This window comes from Athene noctua, chromosome 7, assembly GCF_965140245.1.
Source record: "Athene noctua chromosome 7, bAthNoc1.hap1.1, whole genome shotgun sequence".
Lineage (NCBI taxonomy): Eukaryota > Metazoa > Chordata > Aves > Strigiformes > Strigidae > Athene > Athene noctua.
The window spans coordinates 23,229,966-23,243,679 of record NC_134043.1 but is presented as its reverse complement, the minus strand read 5'-3'; the positions used below and the strand labels follow the sequence as shown (position 1 = coordinate 23,243,679).

Below are 13,714 nucleotides of genomic sequence, written 5' to 3'. Positions count from 1 at the left end.
TATTATTTTAAATCATCAGATATTTATATATCTACAACACAAAGAAAGATTTGCAAACATATATATGGATTATAGGATATGACTTTAAAGTTTTGGTCTTTGTGGTTGACTAAGGCACTGCTACATATACGACATATCCCTATTTTTAGTGAAGAGATCTGTTCAGGAGTCAGATTTCTACAGCAATGGTTCTGGGATTTTAAAGTTTAAAAAACAGCTTAGTTATTCTGAAAGAAAAAGCATTTCCTAGTCCTTTTAACTTTGCTGCCCTTTTTTGTCTACCTCCAAGATACTATTTAGAATGCAGAACTGCAAGTCAAATCTGAAACACACTGACAAGTGATTTATCCATAATACATCATAATACGATACTGAAAACCTCTGAGCTTTCTGACTTTAGCTTATGGAAGATCCCATCAATGCAGATATAGCTAGTATCAAACTACAATGCATAATGTACTTCCAAAAACCACACAACATTAATTCAGTCATTGTAACTTCCTATAAAAGCTAATTTCAGTATGCATTGTAGCAATACTGTAATGATCCAACAACAGTTTACCTATATCAAATTTAGTTTCTTATTATCCACCCCTCTCAAAAGGTAAAGGCAAAAGAAAAAGAGTGACCCCTTTTGAAAGGTTTTGGTGGGCTGAATCCTAATTCTTATAGCACAATATGGGTTTTAGTTAGTGCTTATAATGAGCTACAACTTTCGTAAACATATTTATAAGAAAAGATGGGAGCTACTCTGTTTTTAAATAGTTATTCTAAGCTTTTTATTTTAAAGAAATGACTTTTTAATGTTTACATTTTGCTAAAGAAAGACTCAAAGAAAAACATGAATAAGGAAGTTTTGCTATCAGAAATAAGCATCTTATGTATATTAAATACTATAAAAATTTCCTATTGCAAGCAAATTGAATTAAGTCTAGGGAGAAGGAATTTCTGTTACTTACAGAACAGTCTCTTAACAACTTGAAGTCTTAAAGAAGAAATAAGCTCTCATACTTATTATCCATAAGTACATGAAAGAGGGAATATAAGAAATCTATGCAATACCCCAGATCGGAATCAGAGTGGAGCTGAAGAACTGATGGATCAGTATCCCAATGCAGCGTCCTGATACCCCAGGTTGAACAATCATGCAGCATTAGCAAAAAAGGCCAGAGATTAGTGAAGCAAATACACACTATGAAATGCTAGAGTTACAGTAAGCTTACAGTTATTTCATTGTTCACAAGAAATTAAGCAATGTAACATCAGTTAAGGGAAATTCAGCAAACATTCAGTGCAATAATACATGCAGTAAATACAAAAGTTAAAAAGCAAACATGGAATTCAGAGCTATTAGAAAAGAAATTATTTTAAAGATTGAAAGTTAAAGAACTGCAAACAAACGTAGCCTTTATGAGAGGCAAAAAAAATATTTTAAATACTGGCAAGAACCATTAAAAACTTCAAAGTCCTTTTAAAATCCGTTCAGATTTGTTTGTGTCATATGAAGACAGATTTGTTAAGGTAATGCAGTCTTGCCCAGAGCAGTAAATATGTGGAGGAAACTGTCATACTGGTAAAGGAAATGAGTCAACACATAAGCCTTTTGGTAAAGGGGCAAAAATGCATTTCCACTGGGATAGACAACTGCTAGAGTTTCCAAGATGTGACACTGCAGTAATTATAGGTTAAGCACTGCCTTGGGCTTATAAGTGTCATCTAATTTAGAGCCAACTCCATTTAAGATATTTAAATCTCTTCGAAACAGTGGCTTTATATGAATAACACATTTCAAAGTAATGTGGAATAACGAACAGAATAGAGCCATTTCAAGTCACTTTTGTATGAGACAAAATATGAAAGAGGAAATAGATCTTCCCTCTCCCTTCATTTTTAGTCTTCATTCCTTCTCCACAAATTTTCATTTAGTCTACTGCCTGCTATCAGGCTTAGGCAGAATTTTAAAACAAGCTTATAAGAGATTAACACATGAACATGCATGGTTTTCCTGAAGTTCGTAGATGCTATTCTATTTTTTAAAAAATTATATTTTATAAAAAAATATAAAGAATATGTAATATTTTGCTATGATAAAGGTAATAAAGGGTAATTTTCCATTTCAATCCCATACATGGTAATGTTCTTATAAGCCAGGTGCAGAATTCCTAAAGATCTCAAAAAATGTACAGTCAATGCCAAAAACACTCATAAATATGGGTGTGTCATGCACTACCTTGTTCTTGTAGAAGGTATGATTAGAAGAATAATTACTTCTAGTTTACTTAAGAATTACAAATCCACTGTCTTCATATTTAGCAAATCATTCTACATAACTGCTATTGCATCCACAGAATACCTATATCTCTAAAACCTTTCCATATCTTAAAATACCTAAATCTCTAAAAGCTTTCCATATCTTGTGCACCAGAAAAAAATACCATTTTACCATAAAGTTAATTACTTTAAGTATACTTATTCTTTAGGTGTCTGCTGTTTTTCTTGACCAAACAGATTTAAGCTTGGAGTTTAATTTGGTGCCTGAGATTTCAAGATGGATATTGTTCAATCATGCATTAAGAAAAAAAAAAAAAAAAGGAAAAAAAAAAGGCAAATAAAGCAAAGTCAAACCACCCCCCCAACCTTCATATGTTGCTTCTGCAAAGGATGACTTACCTACCGATCCAAATGCTGCCTTACCACAATACTTGTCAAACATTTCTCAATTTTTTCAATCTCACTTGAGAGGATCTTTGGGAAATGGTTAAAAATTTAAAAAGCTCCCACTTTTGTGCCTGCTTAAGACCTGGCCCTTACTGTGGTTACTTTCCTGTTTTCAAAGCAATCTTAACTTTCAACAGTTGTTTCAGTGGTACCAGGGATAGTCTGCCTTTTAAAATAGCTCAAGTCAACAAGCAGGATAGGATATACAGTTAAATCTTTCTCAGAAATATTCTTTTAAAATAAAGGTAACATTCCAAGATAAAATTCACCTACTATATGTGTACCAGAAGGATGTAAAATACTGTTTGTTTTGCTTTCCAGATGTTTGTTATGCCTTATGTTAAATGAATTTACCTACAAGCTTCAGTGAACAAAGTTCCTATTCTTCCACATGTTCCTGAACTTCTCTGTATCAAGACATATTCCTAATGCTTTCCATACCTCCAAAAAGTATTTTCTGCATTTAAAGTAATTCTATGAAACACCTACCTAACATAAAAGTAAACCAACTGTATTAATTTCCAGTCTTGAATTAATACTCTTAAGTGAGGAAAAGAAAGAAAGAGCAGTATCAAACTGGGAACCAGAACTCTGTACTGATGAAAATAAAGCAAGACACATGGAAGTAACAGCAGGAACACAGTCTGAATGCTGCTCTACTAATTACTAAATAAGTAAAGTTACTGACAAGATTCAGCATCATAGAGGAGAAAATACTAAACTAAAAGTAGATCATCTTTGTAAAGTATAGCTGCAGCATGACCAGAGAACAAATGGCCAAAATTAAAAAAAAGAACTGAAATAATACACTAATATGAAAGGATTTTTTTTAAGATTATCAAGCACAGTGGAACAACTCAGGCTTCCTAGTACATCTCATATTGATATGAAAGTCACCTGTGAAATGATAGATGTAACACTAAGGGATATCACACAGTCCAACTTTTCCCGTTAACTTTCAGGTTCAAGTGTATGTGTACATTAGGAATGCTGTACAAACTTGTACTAATAGGATATAGACAACTGTTCACTGGGGGAAGGAAATAATGTTACCCATTGGTCAGAGAATAAGCAAGGAGACTCAATTTAGCTACACTTTCATACCTCCACACCTTCAAGACCACAATCTTTCTATGCTTCCACATTTGGGAAATTGTCAAAAGACAGATTTAGGTTTAAAGTTTGCAAATGCATGAAGCTATGGAGGCTTAGTATACTAATTTTCTCAAGGCTGCGTAAGAAAATGTATGCATCCAACATTATGTTACTATGTCTGAGGAACATACGGAGGACACAGTACACCTACGAGGTGGAGATAAATTCAGTACACAACATTGCATGCAACTACAGATATGTGGCCTATACATATTGCTTCATACCAAATTTAAATTATGTATGAATAGAAAGAAAATATTTTTTTAAATATTAATGATCGTATGATTCTTGTTTTTTCTTCTAGACAGTGAATTTAAATATAAAATGACAATTCAGTAAGTAATAATCACAGATTTCAAATAATTTAAAATTTGCTTGTTACTCAGTTAAGGAACAATTATATTAATTCTTTATTAACATGACAGGTGAATTTCAATTGCATAGCAAATAAGTTATGTGCAAGATCACAGCTGGCACTGTTAAAAAAAAAATCTGGGTTCATAGGGTTCATATCTGCTGCTTGATGTATTCCCTGTTTTAACTTAATGGTTGCTACTTAGAAATAGGCACCTTGTAACCTTTGTTTAGGTCATTAAAATCTTGAATACTTTCAGACTAAGATTGCATATAGTTATGCCTGCATAATCCACACACATAGAAGACATTACTGCAGTCTTTTTAAAAGATTATTCAAAGTGCTGTAAGTATTCACTCTTTCTCCAAAACAGCTACTCATATAACTGATAACTGCTTTAGTAACTGTACTTTAACTAAACTTCATTCACAATACATACTCAGTAAATTTTAAGTACATGAATTTAATTTGCTGAAAAAATATGTTACCAAAATGAATTAGGCAAATACTGCTCTTATTTGCAGATTGTACATGGAAAACAGTAGAAATACCCTATGGAAGTATCATTTCCCATCTTGGCACCCATATATTGCCACTCTGATTCCTAGTTTAACAGAAATATTTATACAACTCTCTTTAAAGCAGCATTTCTCAAACCGCCATGCACAAAAAAATGGTCAAATAGATGTGGCAAGTTCTGGAACTGAAAAAAAAACTGTGGCTGTACTAATGTGGTGCTATGTTTTGGCCAAATGAGAGTGTGAATGATATAGGTATGTTGCAGCAATGGCTGCAAAGTGAAATAACAAGAAATACTGTCTGAGTTGGGGGGGGGGAAAAAAAAAAAAACAAAACAGAAACAAGGCAAAGTTTGTAGACAGTATCTTTTATTGGACCAACTAGAATAGAGGGAAAAAGAAACTGCCTATCATCCATACACAGCTTGCTTTAGAAAAAGCTGGGAAGAGCCCAGAAGTTGGACTTTGCCAGTTTTCTATTGTCCTGAGACATTAATGCTTACAAGAACATTACCACAAGACATTCAGGCTCATTTTACTTTAAACTTGCAAGTTTAAACAACTCCACATTAATGCTGGCAATTTCAAATTAGAAAGTGTAGTTCCATTTCAAATTCTAAAATAAAGTACTTCTGTAAAACAGTCACTATTCACAGATTCAATAACACCATAACCTCATATTACACTACAATCAAGCAATTAACCTTGATTTCTTCTAAAGCTTAATTGTTCAGAATATAAGTATTACGCAAAGGAATATGACAAGGAAAGCATCATACCTAGATCCAACAGCGCCATCACCAGAGTCCTGGCTTCCAGCCTCACTTGGCGTACTCACAGATTTGGAAGACGGGGAGGTAGGAGGAGGGACTAAATAGTGAAACAGACAGGTATCCGCTGTTACTACTCGCAGAGGTTGCACAGCTTAGGATGTTTTCAAATTAATTTAACATGAAGTATTAAAAAAAAAGTGATGGCAAACAAAAAATACATGGATGAAAATGAACAGTAAAAAGAGAGGGGAAAAGACAATGTTAACAATTCATGCTGGACTTTCATGCAGTTGTTTGGCATTTATGCATCTGGAGCATACAAAAAAAAAGACATGGAGGGAAAGACATTTAAGAGAAAATGAATTGAAAATATATTTTTAAACTGAACTTCTGACAAATGATGGCATTAATTTTGAAAGGGTGATTTCCAATAAATCATGTTGCTTAAACAAAAGGAAGACAGTTGTTAATACAGCTTTGACATCAGTTTTTCTTAAAAGTACCAGTTAAATACATGCAGTGTCTAATTTTTGTTTCAAAATATATAATCACCGAAGTGTGGACAAAAAAAAGTGGCTTTGTCATACAGCATGCTGTTATTTTTGTTCTAGTTTGAATCAAATCAACAAAAATCCTGTGTATTACAGCGAAGTTGCTAGCATTGGGTTTTGGGGGATTTTTGTTTTCCTTTTACTGGACAAACAGTCTAGTACTGTTATATTGAAACTTCTTAAAAGTCAGTTAATTTTCAGCATGAAGATGAAGATTGCAATTGCCATTTAAAAAGCAACATGTTTTTTGGAACTGATACATAATAGTGAATCATGCAATCTGACAAACACAAAGCTATTTCAGTATTTCTTTCAACTTTTCTTTTTAGAAATAGTGAAACTCATTTTTTAATGAAACTTCAGTTTACGCTTAAGAATCAAGGCGTGTGTTGAAGGTCCTTCTATGTTTCATTTTTCAGCAATATGCAAAACATTCATAGAACATATTCACTCAACAACCCTTAAAAAGAACCTTTAACCAGCTGAACACAAGTTATGTAAATAAATTCGTATCCACTCTGTTAGTGGTCAGGCAAGAGAGAATTCTGAATTTAGATCTGCAACAAACACTTCTAGAGAATTTCTTGAAATCACAAGTATATTGTGAATTCTGAAGAATGTCCATCCCATCCCAAAACAGAGATGCGACCATGGTTGACAAAAATGCTACCCTAAATTTACAAAAATCACAGTGAATACTTTATTAAAAATTCATTCTTCCTACAGAAGGGACTTTTATATAGATCTAGAGTTATACTTCATAAATTCAAAACACAGACACTTTATACATATATCTATAGAAATATGGATGTATATGCACACACATAAAAGTGTGTATATATTCAACTCATCATCATCATCATCTACTGAGTAACTTATCCTAAAGTAAATGCCTGTAAGCCTTTATATTCCTACATTATTTTTGTGCATTATCAGAAACAATGACATTTTAATGTCAGCCTGGAAGGGTTGGAATGGAAGGGGTGATATTAGAAACATATCTTGTTCCCATTTACAAAAGCCAGTCAGGTAGGCATGGCCAGAAGCATCCAGTGACAGCTTTGATGCTGCAGTGCCCTCGTGTGGGACAAACTGCTTTTAAGAAAGTCTTCCCATTCGTGAGGTGAAACCTATTTAAACACCAGCAGTCTTCTGAAAAGACCAAGCAAAATTCCACCTACCCCAACAGAGGATGAGACTATAATACCTTCCTGAAAGATATTTTGGTTCACTAACTTATGACTCTTATATAATGAGAATGGTAGAGATCAAAAGCATACTTACATTGTTAGGGTCCCTTCTCCCACGAGAGAGCTACCTCTCTCTAGCAGTTAACAGGACAGTAATTGCCTTAGGAATTTTTAATACAATTTTCTATGAAGGTGTCTAATCTCAAACTATCCACCTACACCAACAAAGCAAGCTCGAGCTATCTGCACACAAAGCTGGCCAGCTGTAAGTTACCTTCAGTTCAGGCACACAATCATTGTACTATGGTACTTTGCCATTATCCAGACAGCAGACCAAGCCTGTGCCTCAGGCATGGTACTTCGAGGTAGTGAATAGGACATTTTAGCTTGATCCAGATCAGATCCGGGTATCTCGAATGGGAACAGAATGAGTTCCCTGTGGATCTGTGTATGTTGAAGGTTGTGGTTAAGCAGATGCTCCATGGAATTAAACACAACACTCACAGAGGTGTGCCCCTCTCTTACACACTAGCACCTTAAAGGGCTTTTCACAAACTGCTGGTCTAAGTCTATGCAATGATTTGCTTTGAGGACTGACTATCCAGTCATTTTTAGATTCTCTCACAGATTCAAACAACTACCACCACCATAAGAATTTCTGCAAGAGTCTCATCAGTTGCCTTAGCAAAACCTCACACAAGAAAGTGTTCAGTATTTGTCTGCCAAACAAAATCTATAGTAGGTAAGAACCAATTACATAAAATGCTGTACACTAGTGCTAATGTAGCCCAAATGCAGTCTTCAAACTCTGGGAGCAGTTCAAACTACTAAAAATTACTGCAGTAGCCATCAGAATGGGAGTAGCTATAATGGTGTTTATTTATTTCATGTTCACTTTTGAACACTGGAGGACTATGCAAAAACTATTGTGGCTCTATAGTCACAGATATACTATATCCATAATAAATCATTATTAATTTGCAAATACGGTTGAAATAGACCCTCACCACTGAGCCAAACTGAAAACTAAGTTTTAAACCCCTTAGACTTCAGAGCTAGAGACAAAAAGTGGAGTTGAATTATCACCCTCCTTACTTTCGTCTTCCAGAGAGATATGGCTACGTAAAGGCAAAAAGCAACAACCAATATTCTAACCCATCCAGGAGTGGCACAGATATTAATTATCGTCTCTGACAGTTAAATGTTCTAGTTAGCCTTGCTAGTCAGTCAGATATTTGAGATTAGGAAGATTAGGAGGTAAAGATGCAGAAAGGAAACAAGCTAATTTTGCACAAAAAGATAAAAATTAAAATTTAGCATTATGAAAAAAAGGAAAAAATACAGGATAATAATGTGCAGGAAAAATAGAAAAAAAAAACAAAACACAAAAAAACCCCAAAGACATATATATATTTTTAACTAAAATACTCCAAATAATCCACAAAGTGTAAAATGTATCTTTTACAAAAGAGTACTAGCAATGTGTACTGAAGCACGTTGCTTAACATTTGTAACAGAGATCATGCAGGACAAAAATAGTATAAAACCCAGACATGTACAGCCCAAAAAACAGCAGCCAGAGTATTTTCACGCTAGTTATATGAATACCACAATCCTAACAAAAAGTAACACCCTATCCCTCCCCAAAACCAAAACCAAACCACCTCCCCCACATTTATCTCAAACTACTGTTAACATTCCTACCAACAGGAGACTCAGGTGTCAACCCCATGCTCTGTAGTAACGCTTCAGCTTCTCTCCTCTTCTTTTCAAGATCAGATTCTTCTTGTACAGGAAGAACTTCTTTCTTCTGATCAGTCTAAAAATAATTCCATAATTAATTTACAGCATTTAACAGGTACTGGAAACTTCCATTTATTTTTTGAGATGTCCTAAATTCTTTTATGCTACGGAAACCTATCATCATATAGGTTAGATATTTGACTCTAGTAATTCTGATGATCCTTTCTGTAGATAAAATAAATAGCAGACAGTAATCATAAAATTTTGTAGCTTTGGTACAGTCTTTAGAAGACATATATAACGTGCAAAAAGTGTCTTCTCACTTGTCAAAATGACTGGCACTTCATAAGATCACGAATACCTTTTTCACAACAATGCTAAGCACTGTAAAATACAAATACTGAAAAAAAAAAAATGTATCATGTACCTGTGTACAAAAGTATTTTAAAGACACAGTCATCTCATTCCGATTTTGAAATTACAATAAATTTGTCAAAGAAAACCCTATACAGTTAGAATGACTGGAAGACACACCCCTCTCGGGTCAAGAAAGTATTAGGACACTTGGCTAGATAGAGCACATGATAAACTGTGTAGCAATTAAGAAAATATGTGTAAGATGTAAAGTGATGATTGTCTATATGTGCATTTTAAGCTTTTTTTTTAAAAAACAAAAAGATCAAAAAGCTGTTCAGTGAGAAAGCTTTCTTTTAGACCTCAGGTTTCACAAAAAAAAAATAGGAAGTCTTAAAAAAACCTTTGCAGTAACTTCAAGTTTATGGATCATTTAAGTAGCATTAAATTGTGTTATTATCTGCTAGATTTCACACACACACAAAAGAACAAAAATTACAGGGCAGCTGCCCAGTCTTCAGTCATATGGTAATTTAGAACACCTACAAGATCATAACCAAAACACAGGTAAGTCTTGAAAAAGTACCCCAAAACATTCCATCAAAAGTTTAATTTATGAGGTATAATCTACATTCAGAAGAAACATAGGAATAAATCACTGACACATACTTTAGCAAAGAGAAATCCAGAAGACTGTTAACTAAGTCTGACATACAAGTAGCACATACATCCTGAGCATTACTCTGATTTTAAAATTCAGGCTAAAGATGAGTCAAAAAGCAGAAGAACGTAGCACATTATTTATACAATAATAATACTGACAGTTGGACAATTCATATGGACATCCTCCGAACTGCACTTCAGAAATGAGTTCTCTAAATAACACCATAACAACTCACAAAGCAGAGCTTTTGTGCAATACTTCAGTGATGTGATTAATGATGTCCCATGCACACAAGTAGTTTTAGAAATCCAAGCTTTATGCAAGTGTAGGACTTAAAAATGTAAAATCAAAATCTAATTTACCATATGGATAATCTAAAAAAAAAAAACAGAAGGTGTTTGCTCTTACCAGAAAACAGAACTGCTACTTTTGCATCAGCAACCAATCATGAAATAGATGCACCTTGAGTAACACGTAGCAAATGTCTAAGTGAACCTACCTTTAATTTTGGACAAGTTACATATGCAAACAGTCAAATTTCATAGAAAAAAAATATTTCTTACTTCTTTTTTCTTTCTTTCCTCCTCCTTTCTTTTCTTCTCCTCTCTGATTTGAGCTAATCGTTGCTTCTTGCGCTCCAACTCTGCCTTCAGTTCACTTTTGTCAGACATGGCTGTAACACTGATCAACAGAAATCATACCACTGTTTGGTTTTGGTTTTCTGTTTTTGTTTTTAAGATAGCAGCTTTCTTTTAAATAAGCTATCATTAAAGGAACTACATTAGCTTACTAAAACCAGAACTGTGAAAAGTCTTAACATGATAATTAAAAAAAAAAATTTTTTTAAAAAATCACATTCTTATCGCCACATTTCTTTCACTTAACACATTCTCAATACTAAAGTGATTGATTTAAAACAGACAGCACCCATTCATAAAGTAGTCTCATGCTGTTTGAAGGAAATGCTTTGAAAGCAACATTAAGCATTGAAGATAGAGCTATTTGACCTTGCCATAGGATTCCGCACAGCTACAGAGCCAACCATGAGACAGGGAACAGCAAGGAGGGTACCAACACAAGATCTATCATTTAGAGTTCAACAGTTCAAATATTTGCATGCTATAACTCAGCAGCATGTAAGCTATCCTTCTACATACAGTTGTAGGATTCAAAATACAGACTTATTAAAATATTTAATAGGACTACTCTAAACTGCAAGGCAAAGTAAGTACAACTTGTGATGGTCAAAAAACCTTGTAAAATACATGCATTATCAATTTTTTCCCAAACATTTCGTACACTGCTAAGAAATTGGTAGATCTTTTAAAGACAAAAAGTTTTGCTACATAACTAAATACAGACAAGAATGTCTACAATAATTAAAAGTTGAAAACAAAATCCTATTCAGAACAGAGATTTAGAACACAGGTATGAAAAAACTGTGAATGGGCTAAGTGAATAAAGGCTCAATTTTACTGTTTTTAAGCAAATCCAAGTCACTAAAAAAGTGCAAAAGTGGTTCTACAACAGGTGAGGGATCGATAAATGCTTTCACACTGTTTGATAACAAAAATATTAGATTAAGCATCAAGTAATATAACTATTCAGTAATGCAAAATTAACACCTGCAAGTGTTTGCATAGCACATCTAAGCACACAAAAGGATTCACAGTGATGCAATCCTCATGTATCTACCCCAGTATACTCAGTAGTATGTATACTGGGGTAAATGTATGTATTCCTCCATGTTGCCTGCAAGCATTTAAGTGCTAATAAATAAATGAAAAAATCTACTGTCGGCATTTTCAAATGGCATTCCCGTGTCGCTTTAAAATATATTAGGAAGGCGCTTTGTCACCACACCACGACTTCCCGCCCCCACCCAACTTTCTAATGCCGAGCCAGGAGAGCAAAGCGGCACAAACCGAGCCAGCCCGAGGAGCGGAGCGCCCACCCCGCCCCACCTCGGGATGACAGCGCTACGAGCCGCCTGCCGCCAGTTCCCACCCAGACCCCACACGGGTCGTGCCGGGGAGGGAGCCTGGCAGCATCCCCGCCCTGACAGGGCCCTACCACACCCTGAGGCCCAGGAGAAGGCAGCACTACCAAACCCCCCCAGCCCCACCCCGCTGCCGCGCCCCTCACTCGACAGGGCGAGGCCGAAAGGCGGCGGGTCCCCGCCGGGAGGCGGCGGCGCCGAGTCGAGCGCGGCCGCCGCGGGACCCTCGCGCACCTGGCAGCGGGACCTCCTCCGGCTCCGACCGCCCTCGCCCAGCGCCCCGCCCCGCTTCCGCCGCTCCACAAAGGCGCCGGCAGCTGACAGGCAGCAGGCTACGGCGGGCGCCCAGGATCAAACCAGCTCCGAACGCGTTGCGGGATGGCCGGAACTCGCAGGCACTGCGGAAGGACACGAAGCCTCGCAGGGGCCCGCGGTACGCTCGGCCGCCAACGCCCCCCTCGTTCGCACCGTCGGGGGCAGCGATCTGGAAGGAATTCGCACAGGGAAGGAGCACGAGGCGACGCGGGGACAGGCTGGTTCAGAGGCCGAACCCCTCCCGGGAAGCGGGGACGAAGCGGCTTTGAGAACAACGACGCCCAACATGCAAGGCGCCGCGCTGGGCGGGCCCCGTCCCCGGCGCCCGACGGCACGGGGGTGGCGCGGCCGCGCGTTGCACGATGGGAGCTGTAGTCTTTCGGCACACACCGGCGGCGGCCGCGGGGCCCGGGAGGCGGGCGGCACCGCGCGCCAGGGCCTCGCGGGGCGCCCCGCCCCGAGGCAGCGGCGGCCCTGAGGAGAGCAGGCCCCGGCCGGGCCCCGCCTGTGCGGGGCTTCGCCTTCTCCGGCGGTTTGGCTTCCCGGGGAGTCAGGACCCGCGCTAGGCACTGCCGTGCCAGCAGTAAACGAGTCAGCCCGGTGCGGTCACTGTATGATTGCAGTTATAGGCTAGACTGGCGGGTAGCCGTGATCGCTTCAGTGACCTGAGGAAAAAATACATGGAAGCCTTATTTGCTGTGGGTGTCAGGCCTGGGACAAAATTACCCACACTAAGTCGGCTTTGCATGGATGTCAGCAAGTGGAGTTAGGTTGTCAGGTTGATGAGACATCATTATACATTAGCAGACCACATGGAATAGGCTGCCCAGGGAGGTGGTGGAGTCACCATCCCTGGATGTGTTTAAGGGTGGTTTAGATGAGATGTTGTGGGATATGGTGTAGGGGAGAACTTTCTAGAGTAGAGCTGATGCTTGGACTCGATGATCCCAAGGGTCTTTTCCAACCAGAATGATTCTGTGATTGTGTGTGCTGAATGGGGTAAAGCTGTGCCAAACCCAAGCTGCCTCAATGAGCATCATGTGGGAATGAAGTTACACAGTTCATTTTGATACAAGTACCGACCTGTAGTAAGTGACTGCTGTTCCCCAGTCATTCTAAATTAATATTGCCACTTGTATCCTGTGGAAACATATATCAAGTTTTTCTGCTTCTTCTTCCGAACTGCAGAGCTAGTGCTACTGACTACTATCTCAATGAAGTGCTTAATTCTGCAGACTGATGATCTTCCAAAACTGGGCTACCAAATCAGAATTAATACGGACAACTTGCATAGTTCAAGCGGTGCATGTGTTCACAACACTATATGAAATGACTTTTTTAGAGGCAATAACTATCAGCTTCAGAAAGGGTTAAATTTT

At 37.6% G+C, this 13,714-nt stretch overlaps 1 protein-coding gene across 4 annotated transcripts in view; it reads right to left on the bottom strand.

Moving 5' to 3' along the window:
* Nucleotides 1–12,644, bottom strand: part of DYNC1I2 (dynein cytoplasmic 1 intermediate chain 2) — a 29,948-nt gene extending 17,304 nt beyond the window's left edge. Inside the window, exons 1-5 of one of the 4 annotated variants that reach the window (XM_074911344.1) lie at nt 12,255–12,644; nt 10,585–10,702; nt 8,965–9,079; nt 5,526–5,670; nt 1,063–1,122 (exon numbers count right to left, since the gene is read on the bottom strand). In XM_074911344.1, coding sequence (XP_074767445.1) covers nt 1,063–1,122; nt 5,526–5,670; nt 8,965–9,079; nt 10,585–10,692 — 428 coding nt within the window. In that variant the 5' untranslated portion in view covers nt 10,693–10,702; nt 12,255–12,644. The remainder of the gene's footprint in view (nt 1–1,062; nt 1,123–5,525; nt 5,671–8,964; nt 9,080–10,584; nt 10,703–12,254) is intronic. The other 3 variants (XM_074911345.1, XM_074911346.1, XM_074911347.1) reach the window with 3 other exon arrangements.
* Between the last annotated feature and the right edge of the window lie 1,070 nt (nt 12,645–13,714).